Genomic DNA, 19,004 nt, shown 5'->3' on the forward strand with positions numbered 1-19,004 from the left:
TTTGCTGAATGTTGAGCTTTAAGCCAACTTTTTCACTCTCCACTTTCACTTTCATCAAGAGGCTTTTTATTTCCTCTTCACTTTCTGCCATAAGGGTGGTGTCATCTGCATATCTGAGGTTATTGATATTTCTCCTGGCAATCTTGATTCCAGCTTGTGCTTCTTCCATCCCAGGGTTTCTCATGATGTACTCTGCATATAAGTTAAATAAACAGGGTGACAATATACAGCCTTGATGTACTCCTTTTCCTATTTGGAATGTCTGTTGTTCCATGTTCAGTTCTAACTGATGCTTCCTGACCTGCATATAGGTTTCTCAAGAGCCAGGTCGTTGGGGCTTCTTATATGCCCCTGTGCTCTGCAACAGCCTTGCAAGGATATCAGTAGCTTCCAGGTAAGAAAACCGAGGTTCAGAAAGGTGAAGCAACTTGCCCAAGGCCACACAGCTGGGAAATCTGACTCCAGAGCCTGACTTCCAAGGATCCCGAGTGAAAACTCTCTTGGGTTCCCCCTGCTTGCCTGAGGAATTCAGAGTCCCAGTACCACTTCTCTGAGCTCTCCAAGCCTTCACTTTGAATCCTGAGAGCCCAGACTGTCATCACGTCTTGGTCCTCCCATGGAGTTCCCCTTTCCCTTGCCTTCAAGGCCCCCACAAGCAGCCACCAGTGGGAAATCACCCCTGGGATGCTGTATCAGCCCTGGACAGTGACGCTACCCGCTGCCTCTGTCACGTGCCCTTCAGCGAAGCCCCTGCCCAGTGAGAAATGCCCTGGAGAATCCAGGGTGAGGGAACAACACTACCCCCTAAGCTGCTTCCCCCATGTCCATAAATGAAGTTCTACCACGGATCACATTTCCCTTTCTGATGCGGCCACAAGGAAGCTCAGAGTTGCAGGTCAGAGGCCTCAAGCCCATTGACTCTGCTGGTCTGCAGTTTCTGCCCTGGTTTGGGTTGGCTCTGACGCCTACATCTAGTTAAACGTTTTATTGGTTGTAGTTCCTTGTGATAGATAAATCAATGGGCACATCAACCCAAACACTGTACCCAGCGTTTTAAAGGTGCAGTGTTTTTTTGTTTGTTGTTCGTGCCTCCCCAACAAATGCCAGTAGTGATAACGCTATTACTTCCAAGGTAAGGGTAAGGAAGGGGAAGGTCACACAGTCAGCAGGCTGACCAGATGTGCTGGGGTGGGGGGGGTAGGGGGAGATGGGGGTTGGGATGAAGGGTCTAGCTGTTGATCTGAGTTCATGAGACTTCATCACTTGCCATCTGGGTAACCCTGGGCCTGCCTCTAAGCGTCTCTGAGCCTCTGCTTCCTCCATAAAGCGGGAGTAACTGGTACATTCTGTCTCTGGAGCTGGGTCCACCCAGACCTCTGGTTCTTAGATCAAGAGCCAACTGCTGTGCCTTGTTCTGCCCTGCAGGTGTTTCCAGCTGTGTGCGGGGGCTGACCGGCCAGGGACCAGCACTGGAGAGCTTTGGACATAACGGTGAAACGGTGAGGGGCTCTTGTGGTCTGAACTCCTCTCTCCAAAGGGCAGCAGTGGGAGGCCAGGACGAGGCAGGGGCACTGTTGGCGCAGCTGTCCCCTGGGTTTGGGAATCTGGTCAGAGTCAGGTTCAGAGCGCCGTGCACCTCTCCTTCATTGCGCTTAGCATCACTGTGATTTTTCCACGATTTGAGGGTTGTTTATTTTTGGATGAGTGTTTGTCTCCCATTAGACTGTAAAGGAAAAAGGGAGGGTCCCAGAGAGGCAGCAAAAACACTGTGGCCTAGAAGGTAAGCGTCAGCGTCTGCCCTGACTCATGGACTGCCTCTTCCCAGCTTTGTGCTCTTGGGCATGTGACTTAAGCTCTCTGTGCCTCAGTTTCCTCATCTGTAAAATGGGGTTTGTAACCACTTCACTGAGTTGTTATGAGGATGAAAGGACTTTGCATACATCAACCCTTTAGAATAGTACCCGGTATATAGGAGGTGCCTGCGAGCTGTTTGTCAAAAATAGCAAAGCCACCCAACTGGTCTTGCTCACAGCCAGGGAGGACACTGTTGGTCTCGCTGGTGGTGGTCAACTCTTCAGTCCAGTTATACATTTCGCTGGTTATAGTTCCCTGTGGTAGATAAATCAGTGCACACATCAACCCAAACGCTTCACCCAGTGCTTTAAAGGCGCAATGGTTTTGTTTGTTTATTGTTCACTCCTCCCCAACAAACGCCAGTAGCCCTTTGTTTTTTTAGAATTTATTCATTTTGGCTGTGCTGAGTCTTCGTTGCTGTGTGGGCTCTTCTCTAGTTGCGGCGAGTGGGAGCTCCTCCCTGTTTTGGCGCACAGGTTTCTCGTGGTGGTGGCTTCTCACAGGCTCACAGGCGCACGGGCCTCAGTAACCAGGGCTTGCAGGCTCGGTAGTGGCAGCGCTCGGGTTCTAGAGCACAGGCTCAATAGTTGTGGTGAACGGGCTTAGGTGCTCCTCCGCACGTGTAATCTTCCGCGATCTGCGATCGAACCCACGTCTCCGGCATCGGCAGGCAGATTCATTGCTGCTGAGCCACCAGGGAAGCCCTTTAAAGCCAGTTCTAATCAAAGTTCCCTCACGCCCCCTGTCTCCCCTGGCAGAGAATGGAGGCTGAGGATTACAACGCCTCCTACGAGGACTACCCCGATGACGTGGACCCCATCGTCGTTCTGGAGGAGTTATCCCCCCTGGAAGGCAGAGTGGTCAGGATCCTTCTGGTGGCGGTCTACAGCGTCATCTGCCTCCTCGGGATCCTGGGCAACGGCTTGGTGATCGTCATGATCACGTGCAAGATGAAGAGGACGGTGAACACCGTCTGGTTCCTCAACCTGGCGGTGGCCGACTTCCTGTTCAACGTCTTCCTCCCGGTCCACATCGCCTACGCCGCCCTGGACTACCACTGGGTGTTCGGGACGGCCATGTGCAAGATCAGCAACTTCCTGCTCATCCACAACATGTTCACCAGCGTCTTCCTGCTGACCGTCATCAGCTTCGACCGCTGCGTCTCCGTGCTCCTCCCCGTCTGGTCCCAGAACCACCGCAGCGTCCGGCTCGCTTACACGGCCTGCCTGGTCATCTGGGTCCTGGCTTTTTTCTTGAGTTCCCCGTCCCTCGTCTTCCGGGACACGGCCCGCCTGCACGGGAAGATATCCTGCTTTAACAACTTCAGCCTGTCGGCCGCCGTCTCTTCGCCGTGGCCGGCTCACCCCCAGGTGGACCCGGTGGGCTCCGGCCGGCACAAGGTGGTGACCATCACGCGCTTCCTCTGTGGCTTCCTGGTGCCGGGTCTCATCACCACCGCCTGCTACCTCACCATTGTCTACAAGCTGCAGCGCAGCCGCCTGGCCAAGACCAAGAAGCCCTTCAAGATCATCCTGACCATCATTGTCACCTTCTTCCTCTGCTGGTGCCCCTACCACGCCTTCTACCTCCTGGAGCTCCGTCGTGGCTCCGTGCCTCCCTCCGTCTTCAGCCTGGGCGTGCCCCTGGCCACTGCCATCGCCATCGCCAACAGCTGCATGAACCCCATTCTGTACGTCTTCATGGGTCAGGACTTCAAGAAGTTCAGGGTGGCCCTCTTCTCCCGTCTGGTCAATGCCCTAAGTGAGGACACAGGCCATTCCTCCTACCCCAGCCACAGGAGCTTTACCAAGATGTCATCCATGAACGAGAGGGAGACTGGCATGCTCTGAGCCTCGCCCGGAAATCCCCCAGTGGATGCTCCCAACCTTGGAGGAGGCTCAAAGCTACAGCTTCTTGAGACCATGGCAGGAACCCTACCCACACCCCCCACAGTGGACACTCCCAACCTTGGAGACTCAAAGCTATGCCTTCTGGACACCACAACAGGAACCTCTTGGGCAACGCACAGATGCCCACTGTATTTTACGTGGGGCTGAGCAGTGTTTTTGAGCTGGGAATCCAGGGTTTGGAATGCCTTTCCTCCAGGGGCGTGGTGGGCACAGCATGCTGCAGTGCTCAGGCTTGGACCAGTATCCTGTACATCTTCGGAGACTTGCCTTGACCAACACAAAGGAAAAAAGGGAAAATTTTCTAAAGCACTGCCATGAACTAGGATGGGCATAAGACAGAGGGATTCAGTTACCTACCTGAGCACTTTCCAGGCATGACACAGACAGTTTGCAAGGTCCATTTCTGGTGTGAGGAGAGGAGGTCAGAGCCAAGCCAGTGTGATGTAGATCACGCTTCGCCACAGAGCCCTATATTAATAGCTGGCCAGAAATCCTGCTCTGAAGCCATTCTTCGGGTCTAGGGTGTGTTGGAATGCACACACCTTTTCCAGGTCACCTGGGAAGAGAAGGTGACATATGAGCACAGAAACTCCTGGGACCATGCATTTGACTTTCAGATCAGCTGGAAAGATAGACAACAGGTCCTGAGGAGGGCATGGGGCTTTTTAACAGGGGCAAGAGAAGCAGGGCTACAGCTGCTACAGGGCTACTTGGGTCTTGTGGGGGAAGGAATGGAGAAAGAAAAGACCTTTCAGAGGGCGTGTGACAGGAAACAGCTCACCCTAGAACCCTCCAGGGCAATGTTGTGTTGAGGGTGGGGTCATACTGCCAGCACCTTGCCCAAGCCCTGTCCTCACTTTGTATTTGTTTCCCTGGGGCTGGTTAGAGGTGGGCAACCCCCTACTCACTCCATCACAGCAATTCCTCCCTCTTTCCTGATCCACTGACTGGCTGGTGATGCTCCGGGGCAGGGGGTGGATGGTGGGTAGGGGGTGGGGGGTGGGATCTCTTCTTTCTCAACTTCCTCAGAGCCTTGCTGGAGGCTAGCCCAAAATCAGATGCAGGAAGCAACCTGGGAGCACCTCAAGGACCAAAGATGCCTCCGAGGGCTCAGTCCCTCCAGAAGCAGAATCTGGAGCCTGGCTCTTTGGACTGTGCTCCTGAGATGCAGGGCCTGGGGGGGTGGGGGTGGGGGGGGCGGGCCCAGCAGGGGGTGGTGGTGCCCTGGGCCCAGGACTCCTCCTGTGGGCAGTCACACTGTCTTTTCTGCGGCTGTGCTGTACTGTCAGCATCCCACTTACAAATGACAAAGGTGATGCTCAGATTGGGGAAGTTACCCAGCGTCACACAGCCAGCCGCGGGGCAGAATCTCCAGAAAAGAACAGAGCTGTTCTGTCATGGAGAATGCCTCTGCGGAGAATATTCTACACTGTCCTGGTAACCTACATTTATTTAGCACGTCTATGTTAAGCACTTTACATGTGTATCTCATTTATCCCTCACGGCAGCCAGGCCCGAATTAGGTACAATTACACTTCCCTTTTATGCATGAGGCTTCTGGGGTTCAGAGAGTTTAAGTAACTGGCCCAAGGATGCCCAGCTGGTCTCTGTTAGGAGTCTGGACTTGAACCTAGGTCTGTCTGGCTCAAAGAAGGCCGCAGAGGCTTAGGGTTTTGAGCATTCATATATGCATATCCCTCAGCAGATTCATGTTAACATCTTAAGGACTTTAAAGGCAGCTATGCAAATAGTTTTCAAAACTGATCCAAAGTGGCAGAGAAAATGTACTTGGCTCCCAGCTCCCTTGGTACCCATCCACACCCACCCACCCTGGCTCCCACCTCTTGTGTCCACACACACCGCTCCCCACCACCCCGCCCCACCCCACCCAGCTCTCCAGGGAGGACGGCGGGGAGGGAGGCCTGGAGGGAGGACCTTTTGGCCTCCGAGTGTCTGTATTCCATTCTCTTCCAAGTTTCTTTGTTGTGAAGCCACTTCTCCAACAAGATGCAATGAACAGATGTAACATCTACACGGCGCCGGGCGAGTTCCCGAGGCCACGGGCTGTTTGGAATCGTACCTCATTTAGAGACAAACTGTTCCTTCACTCTGTTGGGTCATTGTGCTTGTGAAAGGCAGCTCTGAGTTGACCCTACTGGGGGCCTCCAGTTGCTTCAAGCAGTCTGAACTTAGCTTGAGCGAAGGGAGCTTTCAATATTGCCCAGAGGCCCCTGTCACCCACCCCCCACCCACCCAACTTCACAGGTGAAGAATCCAGGGCATGAGATGGAGTGAGGGGGGTTCCAGGCCCCAGAGGCAGTCACAAGCCACTTGGGGAGGACCACACTATTTGCCAGGGCTCAGTTTCTTGTTCCTTTTGGGCTGCGTGCAGGCCAGCCCAGGCCGGGGGAGCCAGGAAATCATTTTGTCTTTGGAAAAGCTGATGAACAGGAGCAAAATGAAAACCAGCTGTTTTCCTCCTTGGAGCCAGGCCTCACTCTTTCTGGCTGCCCCACCAGTCTTCCTGTTCTGACCGTCAAATGCTTAAGTGCAGCTGTGACAACCTTTTCAGTCTTGTCCCTACAGCTTCTTCTGAGGGTCCCCCTGGGTCGCACGCTCAAAGGCCCTGTGTTTCACACAGCACGTTCACCTGAATTACTCCACAGGCGGCTAACACGGCGCTGTGCGCCCGAGAGCCCTCCCTCCGGGGCCAGGACCCGCCAATGGGTCCTGCAGCGTTGCCTCCTAGGTGGGGTGGGGCGGGGTGGAGGGGGCACGGGGCTGTGGGCAGAGGGACCAAAAGAGAAGATGCTGTTTGAGGGCAGGGGGAGAGGGAGGGAGGAGAGAAGTGAGAAGGAGAACAATGATGAAGAAAAGGGATCTGGCATTTATTAAACATCTACCATGTATCCGGCCCAGAATCTCATCAAAGCCTCAAAAACGACCCTGTGAGAAGAGGACCATCAGACCCGAGTTGGGGGTGCGGAAAAGGAGGTTTGGCCTGTGGACACCACTTGATGAGAGTCACATAGTAGTAAATGGAACTGGGTCTGCTGCCCGAAGAGAGTTCCCAGCTTCTTCAGCTTTTGGGAGGATGGAGAGGGAGGGGGAGGGAGAGAGAAGGAAGAGGAACAAGGAGGGAGGGTCTCAGAAAGGGAGTCAGACCCGGGCGCCGGCAGAGGGAGGAGTTTGCCTTAAGCTGGATCCCAGGGTCAGCCTGGAGAGCAGAGCCCCGGATGGATGGGAGAAGAGAGAATCCAATCATGAGAGCCTTGAGGGCCATTCAGGCTCATCCCCACCAAGTCCTCCCCGTTTCACAGAGGAGGGAGCTGAGGTTGCAAGAGCTGCCCTTGGAGAAATCTGCAAAAGGAGATGTGTTAGTTTGGATGGTGTGATCAGTGGTTTCCCAGCTCCTGGTCCTGGCCTTCCTCTCATTCTTTCTTCCCTGACATGCTTTGGTACTCTGGCTTTGGAGAGCTGCTGCTGGGGCTGCTATCCAGGACAAGGGGGAATCGGGAGGCAGCTCGTCCAACCGCGAAATAATTCAGTAGGGGATTTGCTTGCTTCCTCTCTGAAGACAATGTTTCTCTTGAATAAACAGACCGAAGCAAGCGTGAGGACTCTCATTGCTGGAGGGTCCTGCCCCTTGCCTCCCCCACCCACCTCATGGAATGCCAGCTGAGGCTCAGAGAGGTGAAGTGTGCTGTCCAGAGTTGCACAGCTATGTTGTGAGATGGCAAGAGAACTCCTGCAACTCCCAATCTCCCATTTCCCAAATTTTGGAACACAAGAAATCCGTATCTTGAAAAAATTCCCTCCACTCATGTAATTTTTCTAAGCACCAAGGATACAAGACAGGTAGTGGCTTACCCAAGACAACACAGCCAGCCGCGGCAGAAAGGGGACTACAAACTAGGACTCCTTGCAAGTCCGTGCATTGGCCCACCCAAGGACAGACATTCTCATCTGCACATTCATCCAGCCATCCTTTCATGCACCCATCCATTTCCATAAGCATCTGTGTGTAAGTCCACCCATTCACCTGCTCCACAAGCATCTGCCTAATACCCCTCTTTGCTGGGCCTTGGGGTCAACACTAGGGGTGTGGGCATGGTCAGGACAGACACAGTCTCCGTCCTCTTAGCTCATTCATTGGACAGCGGTGCCAGCCAATTAAAAAAAAAATACCCCAAACAGAAAACAGTCATAGTAAGGGTCACTCACATATTATAGAGAGATGTGACCCTGGCCAAGGCCAAGAAACTTCCCCAGGGTGGTACATGTGTGCTCAGTCATGTCTGACTCTTTTTGACCCCATGGACTGTAATCTGCCAGGCTCCTCTGTGGGAATTCTTCAGGAAAGAATACTGGAGTGTGGGTTGCCATTTCTCCTTCCAGGGGATCTTCCCCACCCAGGGATCGAACCCACGTCTCCTGTATTGGCTACTGCTGAGCCCCCGGGGAAGAGACTCCTGAGATTTGAAGGATGGATAGGCACTGACCCGGTGGGGAGGTGCTGGAGAGGGTGCTGCAGGTGGAGGAAATGGCACTGATGTGGGAGGGAGCAGGGTGACTTTGGGGGATTGAAAAGGGGGTAAGGGATGCAGCCAAGTGAGTACAATGAGCATCGGCCAGGTAGGATGGAGAGGAGGCAGGGCCAGACTGTGGGACTGGGGGGTGGGAAGGGGAAGCCATATGTAAAGGGGTGACTCAGATCCGTCTATTAAAAGGATGTTTGGGACCTCCCTGGGGTTCCAGTAGTTACGACTTGGTGCTTCCAATGCAGGGGTGTGGGTTCCATCCCTGGTCTGGAACTAAAATCTCATATGCCACGTGGTGCGACCCCCAACCCCCAAAAAAGGATTAAAGGATGCCTGATGCCTAGGGCTGCTCTGGAGGACTAGTTAGAGAGGGGCAGAAGGGGAAGCCGGAGGCTGCTACCACATCCAGGTGAATGCCCTGGTGCCTGGACTGTGGGAGCCAAGGTGGAGCCTGAGAGAAGCGGACTACTCCACAGATAGTTAAAAGCTACCCAAGCTTTCTCTGGGGAGTGGTTAGTCGGAAACCAACCCAGAGCTCGTTTCAGCTGCACAGAGGCCTTGGTGTGTTGCTTTATTGATGGAAATTAATTGTAAATATTATTCAAATTTGCCTCCCAATGCACAATTATATTTCTCAGGGGAGCCCTCTGAGCACATAATAAAGCCCTATAAATAATACATATATTAACCTAAGAGGAACGGAGGCATATTAATGTAGCAATTGTAGGTGGTGGCTGCGGGGTATTTAACAGACTAGATGCCAAGCACTTGAACTTGGGGTTTAACCTCGAGGTCACCTAGAATCCTCCAGGCACCCACCACGCACTTTCCTCTCATCATTTCACTGAATCCTTACAGAGATCTTTGTGGTAAGGGCCATTTCCATCTCCATCTACAGATGAGGAAATTGAGGTTCAGAGAGGTGAAGTGACTTGCCCAGTGTCACTCAGCTAGTAAGTGATAGAGCCAGAATTCAAACCCCAGTCTCTTTGACACCAAAGCAACTTGTAAATAACAAATTGTCCTCTGAAGAGACTCCTCCCTGGAGAAGGACGATAAGCATATGATACTTCTCCAGTGTCAGATTTTGAGGAGGTGAGAGAGGAATCTGAGCAGTTGCTTTTTCGTTTGGCGGAAGAAAATGTTGTCTGGGTGGACTTGTCACTTCCTCTTGACCCTGAGAATCTTAGGGTTGCTGAGTTTGCAGGAAACTCGGCTTCATCAGGTTCACAGCTCCCCATCCCCCCAATTTGCGGATGGTGAAACTGAGGCTTCTTTGTAATAAGACTGGAGACCTCCTGTCTTACCCACTGCCAAGAGATGAGATATGCATGAAAATGCTTACATGAGTCGCTTTTAAATCACCATCATTCTAGAGACCTGGGTCTTCACCAAGCCGCCCTCTTCACTTCTTGGTCTGTTGACAAGGGCTTTGGTGCTGCTCTGCCCTGAAAGACCCCTGCCTAGAATCTGGGAGGTCACTTGGAGTTTCCAGTGAGTCTTCCTTCCTTGGGGAGGTAGGAGATCTTAGAAAAACCTGGTACAGGGCAGAGACGTGCTGTGCTTGGGGCATAAACTGTACCCTTCAAAATTGTCCTGGATGTAGGTGAGAGGACTTCCCAGGTGGTGCTAGTGATAAAGAACCCACCTGCCAATGCAGAAGACATAAGAGACCCAAGTTCGATCCCTGGGTTGGGAAGATCCCACAGGAAGGCATGGAAACCCACTCCAGCACTCTTGCCTGGAGAATCCCAGGGACAGAGGAGCCTGGTGGGCTACAGTCCATGGGGTCACAAAGAGTCAAACACGACTGAAGTGACTGAGCACACACGCAGGTAGGTGAGAGATGTTCTCTTTCTTGATCCAGGTGGTGGTTCCATGGTTGTCTTCATATGAAAAACTCGTTTATCTGTACATGTAAGATTAATGCACTTCACAAGTACACTGCACTTCATTATGTTTCAATTAAAGGTATTTTAAAAAATAAAAAAAATTCATGGCACCTGGAGGAATACCTTCCCACTTGTATTGGCACCCTGGGCAGACCCAGATCTGGGGGCTTCCCTCTGATTCAAGGAAGCAACTCAGAGAGGGGTGGTTCTGAAGGGGTCCATCCGAAGAGGCAGCATCTCAGGAAGGACTGAGCCCTTCCCACTCTGCCCTTGGACTCAAAGGGCCTTTGATGGTTAAGACCCAGGATCACATGGGCTCGGGAGTCAGACTGCCTGGGCTGGAACCCCAGCTCTATCATTTACATCAGCTAAGGTTAGGGCTAGGGTTAAGGCTCTATGACTGTGAGCAAGCTATTCAACATCTCCAAAGCCTCAGTTTTCTCATCTGTACAATGGGTATAGTAAAGACCTGCAGCTCACAGGGTTGCCATGGAGATTAAAGGAGATGTGAAATTTAAGCATTCAGCAGATGCTGGGCTCACATGCCCTGCCCTCTCTCAGCAGACATGCATCTACCCCATCACTGGTTTCCCTATTTCCAGCCTTGCCCCCCAACAACTCACTCACCACAAAGCAGCTAGAGTGAGCATCTATCCGGTACAAAGTACAACAATCCAAAACCTTCACTGTGACTTACAAGGCCCTAGAGGACTGACATCACCTCCTCCATCTTTATCTCATGATGCTCCCCAGCCAGGCATTCCTCTTTACACAACATCAAGAGCGGCAACAACACTAACACATCTGAGACTGTTCCCACCTCAGGACTTCGAGTTTGCTATTCTAGGACCTCTGTTTGCATGACTGGTTCCTCCGCTTCCTCCAGGTCTCAGCTCCAGTGTCACCTCCTGAGACAGGCCCTTCCTGACCCCTCCCCTGACTTAATGTAGCCTCCCCCTCCCCACTCACTGTCCATCAGGTCTCTTGTTTCTTTTTCACCATAGTACTTCCCGTCATCTGGAATAATTTGATTTATTTCTTTGTTTAGTTGCCTTAAGACTGTCTGTCCAGGGACTACCTCTTGCTCACCTCGGTACCTCCAGCACCCAGAAGTGCTTCATACAGAAAAAGTTCTCACCGTATCGTGTTGAACTAATGAAAAAAAATAACCATCAGCTGATGTTATTTTTGTCATCATTATCATCTAATTCATGATGATGTATTAATCTAAATTTAATTCATCATCTAAATCATGATTACCTCATTTCCAAAGTATTTTCACATTTTTTCTCATACTGGTGGAACTTGGAAAGGGTAGGGCTATCCCCCACTTCACAGACATGGAAACCGAGGCCCCAGGTTCAGAAGTGGAGTAACCACAATTCTTTCTCTTGTACCTTTAGGAGCAGTCACAAGCGAAGGAGGGAGGCTACCATTAAGTGCGTCTACCACCCCTGGCCTTTGCGCTTCCCCTTTGATTAATTGCAGCCTGAAAATAAAGGATGCAGATGCCTCCCTCCTCCTCCTTCCCCTCCTTCTATTGTTTTGTAGTTCTTTTCCGGTCCAGGACTCGGTTAAGGGTTTGGCTGGCATGACCGTGACCACAAACTTCCTGTGTTTATCCTGCCACTCAGAAATCATGGATGGAGCAGTCAACTGGGCTCCAGGTCTGTGTTGGGCACTGGGTGATGCTACAGCAGAAAGCACAGCGGCATGATTAGTCCCCGATGCCCAAGGATCCCTGGAGTCCAAATGCCTAGCTTTGGGAGAGATGGATTCCAGATGATCTTTTCCCAGGCTTCCATCACACAGATGTATGACACCTATGGAGCAAACATCCAGATAATCGAAGGAATTTCCGGTTGACTCCCAGAGGCTGGCGCCACAGAGCAGGGACTCACACAGGGTGGTGGGAAAGGGGGGCTATTGGCCGTGGCTGGTGGCTAGTAACAGCCTAGGAGCCCCTGGTTCATGGCAGGGAGTTTACGATGGTCAGGGCCCAGTGCTTTACTGGGAAGAACTGACTCATGATGGGATTTTAGGCAATTCCACATCCATCATCCCATGCCATCCTCATTAGAAGCCTGAAGCGTAAAAGCATCTTAACTTTGGAGATGAAGAAGTTGAAACTCAAAGAGGTCAACTTTCGCAGAACCACAGGGTACTTATTGCCATCTGGAATAATTTTATTTATTTCTGTGTTTAACTGCCTTAAGGCTGTTCCCCGCCCGGGTGGTGAGCTCCATCAGGCCACAAACTGTGTTCATCTTGCTTACCTCCAGCAGCAGAGCAGTGCCTAGCACAGAAGAAGTGCTCATGATATTTGGTGGAATGAATGAAGAAATAAGTGCAGACTGATGTTAAGTTTATCATTGTCGCCATTGAGTTTTATGACAATGACTATTACAATTCACTGTTTCAAATTTATTTTACCTTTTTTCTATATTGATTACATTGTGAAGCTGCATTGATTTTTATTGAGCACCTACACTGTGCTGGGCTTTGGAGATGTGAGAGCAGTCACTCTCTTCATTCTCCTGAATCTTACAACATGTTAGCATGGAGAAGAGCTGGAGCTTGAACCCACATCTGTACAGCTTGCTTTTTTATTAGGTAGGCTGTTTCTTGTTTCAACAAAGGAGTGCTTTGTCGCTCAGTTGTGTCTGGCTCTTTTCGACCCCATGGACTGCAGCCCACCAGCCTCCTCTTTCCATGGGGATTCTCCAGGCAAGAATACTGGAGTGGGTTGCCGTGCCCTCCTCCAGGAGATCTTCCCAACCCAGGGATCAAACCCAGGTCTCCCGCATTGCAGACTGAGCCACCAGGCAAGCCCCAGTAAAGGAGGGATGAAGAAATTAGTTCAAAAGGGAGAGAAAAGCTTTCTGTTGTAAAGCAGTGAAACTCTCAGGGGTTAGAGAGAGAAGCCTCATGTTTTGGCTGGGGTTGCTGACCTGGGATTGATTCTGGGGGCCAGGGTGCAGCTGTCAGTGGCTGCTCCCCCATCTCTGACTCTTCAAAATAGGGGAGTGATCTGATCCAATATGCCTTCCCATCCTTGAAAGAGCAGCCGGAGGTGGCACTGCTCCGCCCAAACGAAAGGTGTGCTAAAAGTGGGATTGCAGGAACCCCGAAGGTCAGTGGAATAAGAACGTGGATATGGAGGCACCCTGCTCCATCTGGGGAATCCCAAATGGGGGTTCCACACTCCCCTACCAGGCTCACCACTGGGGCGATGGGTTTTCAGCTTGGAATCTTCAATGCCACCCGTTTCTGGTTCCTAGATTTCCCAGTTGTGTCACCTGCTTGTAAACCTCCTCCTGGTCCGCTGGCCACAGCAGCTTCAAGGATGCAGATAGTTCTATGGAAATGGCTTGCTCACACTTAACATGTCAAAGCTGACAAGACCGTATGGTCAGTCTAGTTGAGTCAGTTCCCTGTATCCCTGTTGGGAAACGAGTCCCACAGTTCATTGGAGGTGAGCTATGACAATAATTAGATGCCCCCACGCCCAGCTCCACTGTTCTTTGCTCTTCAATGTGCATATACATCCCCTTCAATGGCTCTGTCTTTCTTTCTCTAACATTTTCGCTCAAACGTATCAATCTGTGTCAACCACATATCGCTCCTTAGGGCATTCATTCTGAGTTTCTTGTGTAGCAGACCTAGTAGAGGAGAACCACAGTTTATTTAGCCAAGTTCTATTGAGAGGCCTGCAGAGTGTTTCCTTTCTAGAAGCACCATTGCTGCCGTTGTTTTTGTAACTCCCTGATGGGTTCTCCCCAGAGAAGCTAAGTACAGCCTAGCTTCTAAAGCCTGACCCTCAAGCCCAGGGAAGACTACAGATCTGGCTAATCTGAGCCTTCTGCACACCAGTACCCCACTTCGGGTCCCTGCCCCAACCCTTCCCTTGAGGGAGAAGGAAGCGCTCTTTAAAGCTTTAGGAAGAGGTCACCCAGCCCAGGAAAATGAGGCGGGTACAGCGGGCAGTATTCACACACACACCCTTTGGAATCAGGCCAGGTGGACTGGGCAAATAACATTTCCTCTCTGAAACTTGGCTTCCCCATCCCTAAGCCTGGGAGAGTAGGAAACACGCCTTGTAGGGTTGCATGAGGATTCGATAAAATCATCCGTGTCAAGAGCTTATCAGAGCATCTGGAAAATATTACACATCCCTAAAGTTGCTAGCTCTCACTGTGGTAATGTTTTATTCCATTTTTTCCCCCCTTTTACTGGAGCTACAAGACTGCAACTTGCTTTGTTATCTCTGGGGGCCGTGCCTAATCCACGCTATTGTTTCAGGAGGCTGCACAAATCTGCTTAAATTATGTATTGGGGTTGCACGTTGAATGCTTGCTGCAATTTGAGTGTGTGAAGAAAATGTAATTGCTTTGTCTGTAGCTGATCTGGTCTTCCTTACGACTTCCATTCCAACTTCTCCCACCCCCCAGCACTGGCAGAAAACAAAACAAAAGCACAATTAAGTTTTACCCGTGCTGTGGTTTGAAGTGTGCCCCCCACATTCCTGTGTTGAACTCCTGACCCCCAGTACTTTAAAATGTGACCTGCTTTGGGAACAGAGCTTTCACAGAGGTGAGAAAGTTAAAACCAGGTCATCGGGGTGGGGCCTGATCCAGTTTGACTGGTGTCCTCATAGAAAGGGGGAAGTTTGAACACAGATACTTACAGAGAAAAGATGACATGGAGAGACACAGGGGGAATCGGCCACATGCAAGCCAAGGAGAGAGGCGTGGGGAAGACCCTCCCCTCCAGGCTCTCTGCAGGAACCAGCCCTGCTGACACCTTGATCCTGGACTTCCAGCCCCCAGAATTGTGAGACAGCGTTTTTCCATGTTTAAGCTGCACGATCTGTGGTACTTTGTTACAGAGGCTCTAGCAAACTAATCTAACTCTGTTTTGACATTTTAGTCCAAACGATCTTCATACAGGCTCCGGAGGTTAAGTGTCCTCTTGCTTGTCTCCTGTGGTGGTTTCGGGCCTGTGGAGGGTAGGGCTTGGTCTGATGGTCCCAGGGGAGCATGGGGGAGTCCGGAGTTCCTGAGGGTTCTCTGCCGCAGTGCGTGTGAAGGAATGTCTCCACTTGCCCTGGTCCTGCATGTGTGCCTGTAAGACCATGGAAAGGGGATTTTGCTCTGGGCTTGGGTGATCAGTTTCCTGCCCTGGCTCCCCCAAATATAAACCCCAGCACCCCTACTCTGCCCTCCTCCCAGGTGGGACTGAGATGAAGCATCCTAGCTTGTGAGAAGGTTACTGCCCCTGCCGCATATCCACAGCACATGAGAACCGAGGGCGTCGAGAAATCCAGCGAGACCAGGCTGCGATCTGGAGGCCACCCCCTGTCCCCTGTGGGCCTGGGGCAAAGCTGCAAGGAGGAAGCAAGCCAGTACCTGGGCAGTTCTCTCGCCTGCACCCCCTCCCCTTCTTCTGCCTCCTGGTTCTTGAAAAGCAGTAGCTTTTCTTTTCCTCTCCCTGTGCTCTATTCTCCTATTATCCAGTGGTAAGCCTTGGAGTTGTTGCAGGAAGTGGGTCTGCTCCTTGCCCTGGCAGAATCCAGGAGCTGGGCTTTCTTTTGTGCTAAAAAGAGAGAATAAAGGAAGGTGGGAAATCCTCCCTCAAGACAGCAGCCTGACTTTAGTCCACAGTCCAGCTGCAAATCGCATTGCACACATCAGAGCAGGTATCGCATCATTCTTCCTCTTATGTAACTGGTCCAGCCCTCCTCCCATGCACACAGACTCCTGGGGCTGACTGGACAAAGACCTTGTATTTGCAGCACTAGTTAAAAAAGCTCCTTCATCATTTGCAGAAGAGCCATCTATTACCAACACTTCTAACCCCTCCCACCCCCACTGCACCACACAGCGTGGCATGCAGAATCTTAATTCCCCAACCAAGGATGGAACCCGTGCCCCAGGAAGTCCTGCAGTGGAAGTGCAGAGTCCTAACCACTGGACTGCCAGGGAATTCCCCCTTCTTGACTCTATCTGCCGCTCCCAACGGTGTTTGGGTCTTAAGAATCGGAGTGAAAAAGTCATAACGATCACTATTAAGATCATGACTAACAATCTTCAGCAGTTAATGACAATTATTCTACATTTCACATTTGCAGGAGGAATGCAGGCTCACAGGGGCAAAGTCTCTTGCCCAAGGTGATTGGGCTATGAAGAGGATGTAGTGATTGGAAGCTGAACCCCCTTCCCCCCTACTCTGGTCTAACTTCCAGCTGTTTATCCTTGCACTATGAGGACTGCATCCTTGCAGCCCAGGAGGGTTTGGCATTGCTGTAATCAATGCACAGTCGTACATGATTTTTCTGCCCACTTAGGTGGAATTGCTTCCCAGATTTCTGAGACCTGGGAATCAGCCAGTGACAGGGCTGGGAAAGCTCTGCGGAGAGGACAGTGCTTCGTGAGGTCACCTAGGGCTCCTAATGCATCTGTAATAGGATTAACACTGCCCGGAACCCTGGGCGTCTGTTCTCCCTTCCTGCGCTGTGTCCCCTGGGTCAGAGGGTTGCCAGGGATTAGAAACCCAGCCTGCATTTTTGGAGACCACAAGAACAGATGCTCAAGACACTCCCCCCAGTGTCTTGTGTGCAGTGCTGTTTGCAGGCCGTCATTCTGCCTTCAAGGGGGCTTTCACCTGCCCGGCCTCGCTGCACCCTAAACGTTCACTGGAATAGGGTGACGAGCCCTGCTTTTAATGAGGAGAAACTAGGTGCTCAGAGAGGTTAAGACATGTGCCCAATCAACACAGCTAAGGAATGGCAGTGCCAAGAGGCTGGGACATGGAGGCTGCCAAGCTCTTGTGCTCGGCAACAATTTTTTTTTTTTTTAAACCATTTTGAAAGTCTTTATGGAATTGGTTGCAATACTGTTTCTGTTTTGGTTTTTTGGCCTTGAGGCATGTGGGATCTTTGCTCCCTGACCAGGGATTGAACCCTCATTCCCCACATTGTTAGGCAAAGTCTTATCCACTCGACCACCAGGGAAGTTCCCTCAGCATCAAACTTGATGACCCTGGCCACCAAGTGCCCTCTACACTTCATGCCTCAGTGTTTTGGGCTTTGCTTTCATGTGCAAAGTGGAGCGGCACTGCAGGTTCTGAAATGAAGTGCTAAATCCGAAGGCAAGAGACTCGTGCTGGAGTCATACCACTGTCATGGGGTCTCTGTATAACTTTGACAGTCATGCTCCCTTTCTGGGTCTCAGCCTTCCTTTCTGAAAAAACAGGGAAAGGGAAGGAGATGGGTTTTGACAAGAGTGAACTTATCAGAAGTTAGCATATAACAAGCACCTACTATGTACCAGTTACTTAAGACACACATCACTTCATCGACTCCTCCCCAAACTAGCATGGCTGCATACATTTTCTGCTCTGCATGTGTGCTCGGAGTCCAACTCTTTGCAACCCCATGGGCTGTAGCCCACCAGGCCCCTCTGTCCATGGAATTTCCCAGGCAAGAATACTGGAGTGGGTTGCCATTTCCTACTCCAGGGGGTCTCCCTGACTCAGTGAGAGAACTTGAATCTTTGGGGTCTCCTGCATTGGCAGGTGGGTTCTTTATCACTAGCACCACCTGGTTAGGGATGTGTAAACTCAGGGTCTGTGTGTTTCCAGAGCCTTGCTCCTGGCCAGACAACCTGGAAGGACCCTTTAAGCTCTGACATTCCAAGATTCCAGGGAGAGGGTTTAGACAGATCAGGACACAAATTCTGCCTTTGTCACTTCCCAATCGTGGGACATTCTGGACAACTTATTTCACCTCTCTGAGCCTCAGTTCATCTACAAAATGGGTCAACTCTGTCCACCCCTTGGACTTACTGAGATAATTGGATAAGGAAGTTTGGTGTGCTGCAGTCCATGAGGTTGCAAACAGATGGACACGACTTAGCAACTGAACACACACACACACACAGATAATTAAATGATATAGTACACAAAAGTCCACCCTCCAGCACATGGTAGATGGTGAATCTTTTTGCCCTTTTCCTACCCACACTCATGGAATGTTGGAGAGGCTTCTAAGTGGGGATGTTGGAAGGTCTCTTCTCTCCCCAGCAAAAATCCTTTCCCTTCCTCCTTCCCTTCTGTTCTGCTCTACCACACTCAAGTTCCAGCAGCTGTGCTTAATTGGATTTAACTTAATAGTTTTATTGATGCCTTTTGGTTCGGGGGACGAAGAGGCCTCTGGGTAATTTGCACATTTTTAACAAACCCAATAAAGAGCTGATAAGCATAAACAAGTCCGTTTTAATTGGATTAAGGAGAGGCTTGGCATGGGGACTGCAAACCTCAGAGGAGGTGGAGAAAAAGAGGGCTCTCGGAGATTTCAGATTTTCTGCTTCCTTGGACCTCCAAAGTGCTTTGCACAAGGCGCTGGTTTCTTTCTGATCACCAGCATTCTGGAATATTCATGTCCATGTCTTACTTGCTACATGGGATGGCAGCATCTTTCCCTCCACCTTCCTTCCCCACCTGCTGCCACTCTTCATATGACAAGTGGTTCAGCCCTCTGGGCCTTTGTTCTTAGATCCACCAAAGTTCAAGTCCTGGCCCTGACTCTTGCTTGTGTCTCTTGAACAATTAAGTGATCATCTAAGTCTCCACTTGCTCAGCTGTGAAAGGGGTTCATGGTGGTTCCTAAACCATAGGGTTAGTGTGAGAATCACATGCTGGGAAGTTGCCTGCTTCTGAATAGGCCCAGCAAAATGGCAGCCACTCATAGCAGGGGGAGGGCCACAGTCCTTGTTCTTACGGGGGCTCACGTGTCCCGGAGTCAGATA

General features: G+C 51.1%; 1 protein-coding gene across 8 annotated transcripts in view; it reads left to right on the top strand.

Moving 5' to 3' along the window:
* CMKLR1 (chemerin chemokine-like receptor 1) overlaps nucleotides 1-7,376 on the top strand; it is a 44,699-nt gene extending 37,323 nt beyond the window's left edge. For 4 of the 8 annotated variants that reach the window (XM_005218096.5, XM_005218095.4, XM_024977450.2 and 1 more), the window contains 2 exons: nucleotides 1,426-1,499; nucleotides 2,613-7,376. In XM_005218096.5, coding sequence (XP_005218153.1) covers nucleotides 2,616-3,704 — 1,089 coding nt within the window. In that variant the 5' untranslated portion in view covers nucleotides 1,426-1,499; nucleotides 2,613-2,615 and the 3' untranslated portion in view covers nucleotides 3,705-7,376. Of the gene's footprint in view, nucleotides 1-311; nucleotides 395-1,425; nucleotides 1,500-2,612 lie in introns of those variants that run through there. The other 4 variants (XM_010814109.4, XM_010814110.4, XM_010814113.4 and 1 more) reach the window with 3 other exon arrangements.
* The last annotated feature ends 11,628 nt before the right edge of the window (nucleotides 7,377-19,004 follow it).

Source organism: Bos taurus, chromosome 17 (assembly GCF_002263795.3).
Source record: "Bos taurus isolate L1 Dominette 01449 registration number 42190680 breed Hereford chromosome 17, ARS-UCD2.0, whole genome shotgun sequence".
NCBI classification, from domain to species: Eukaryota; Metazoa; Chordata; class Mammalia; order Artiodactyla; family Bovidae; genus Bos; species Bos taurus.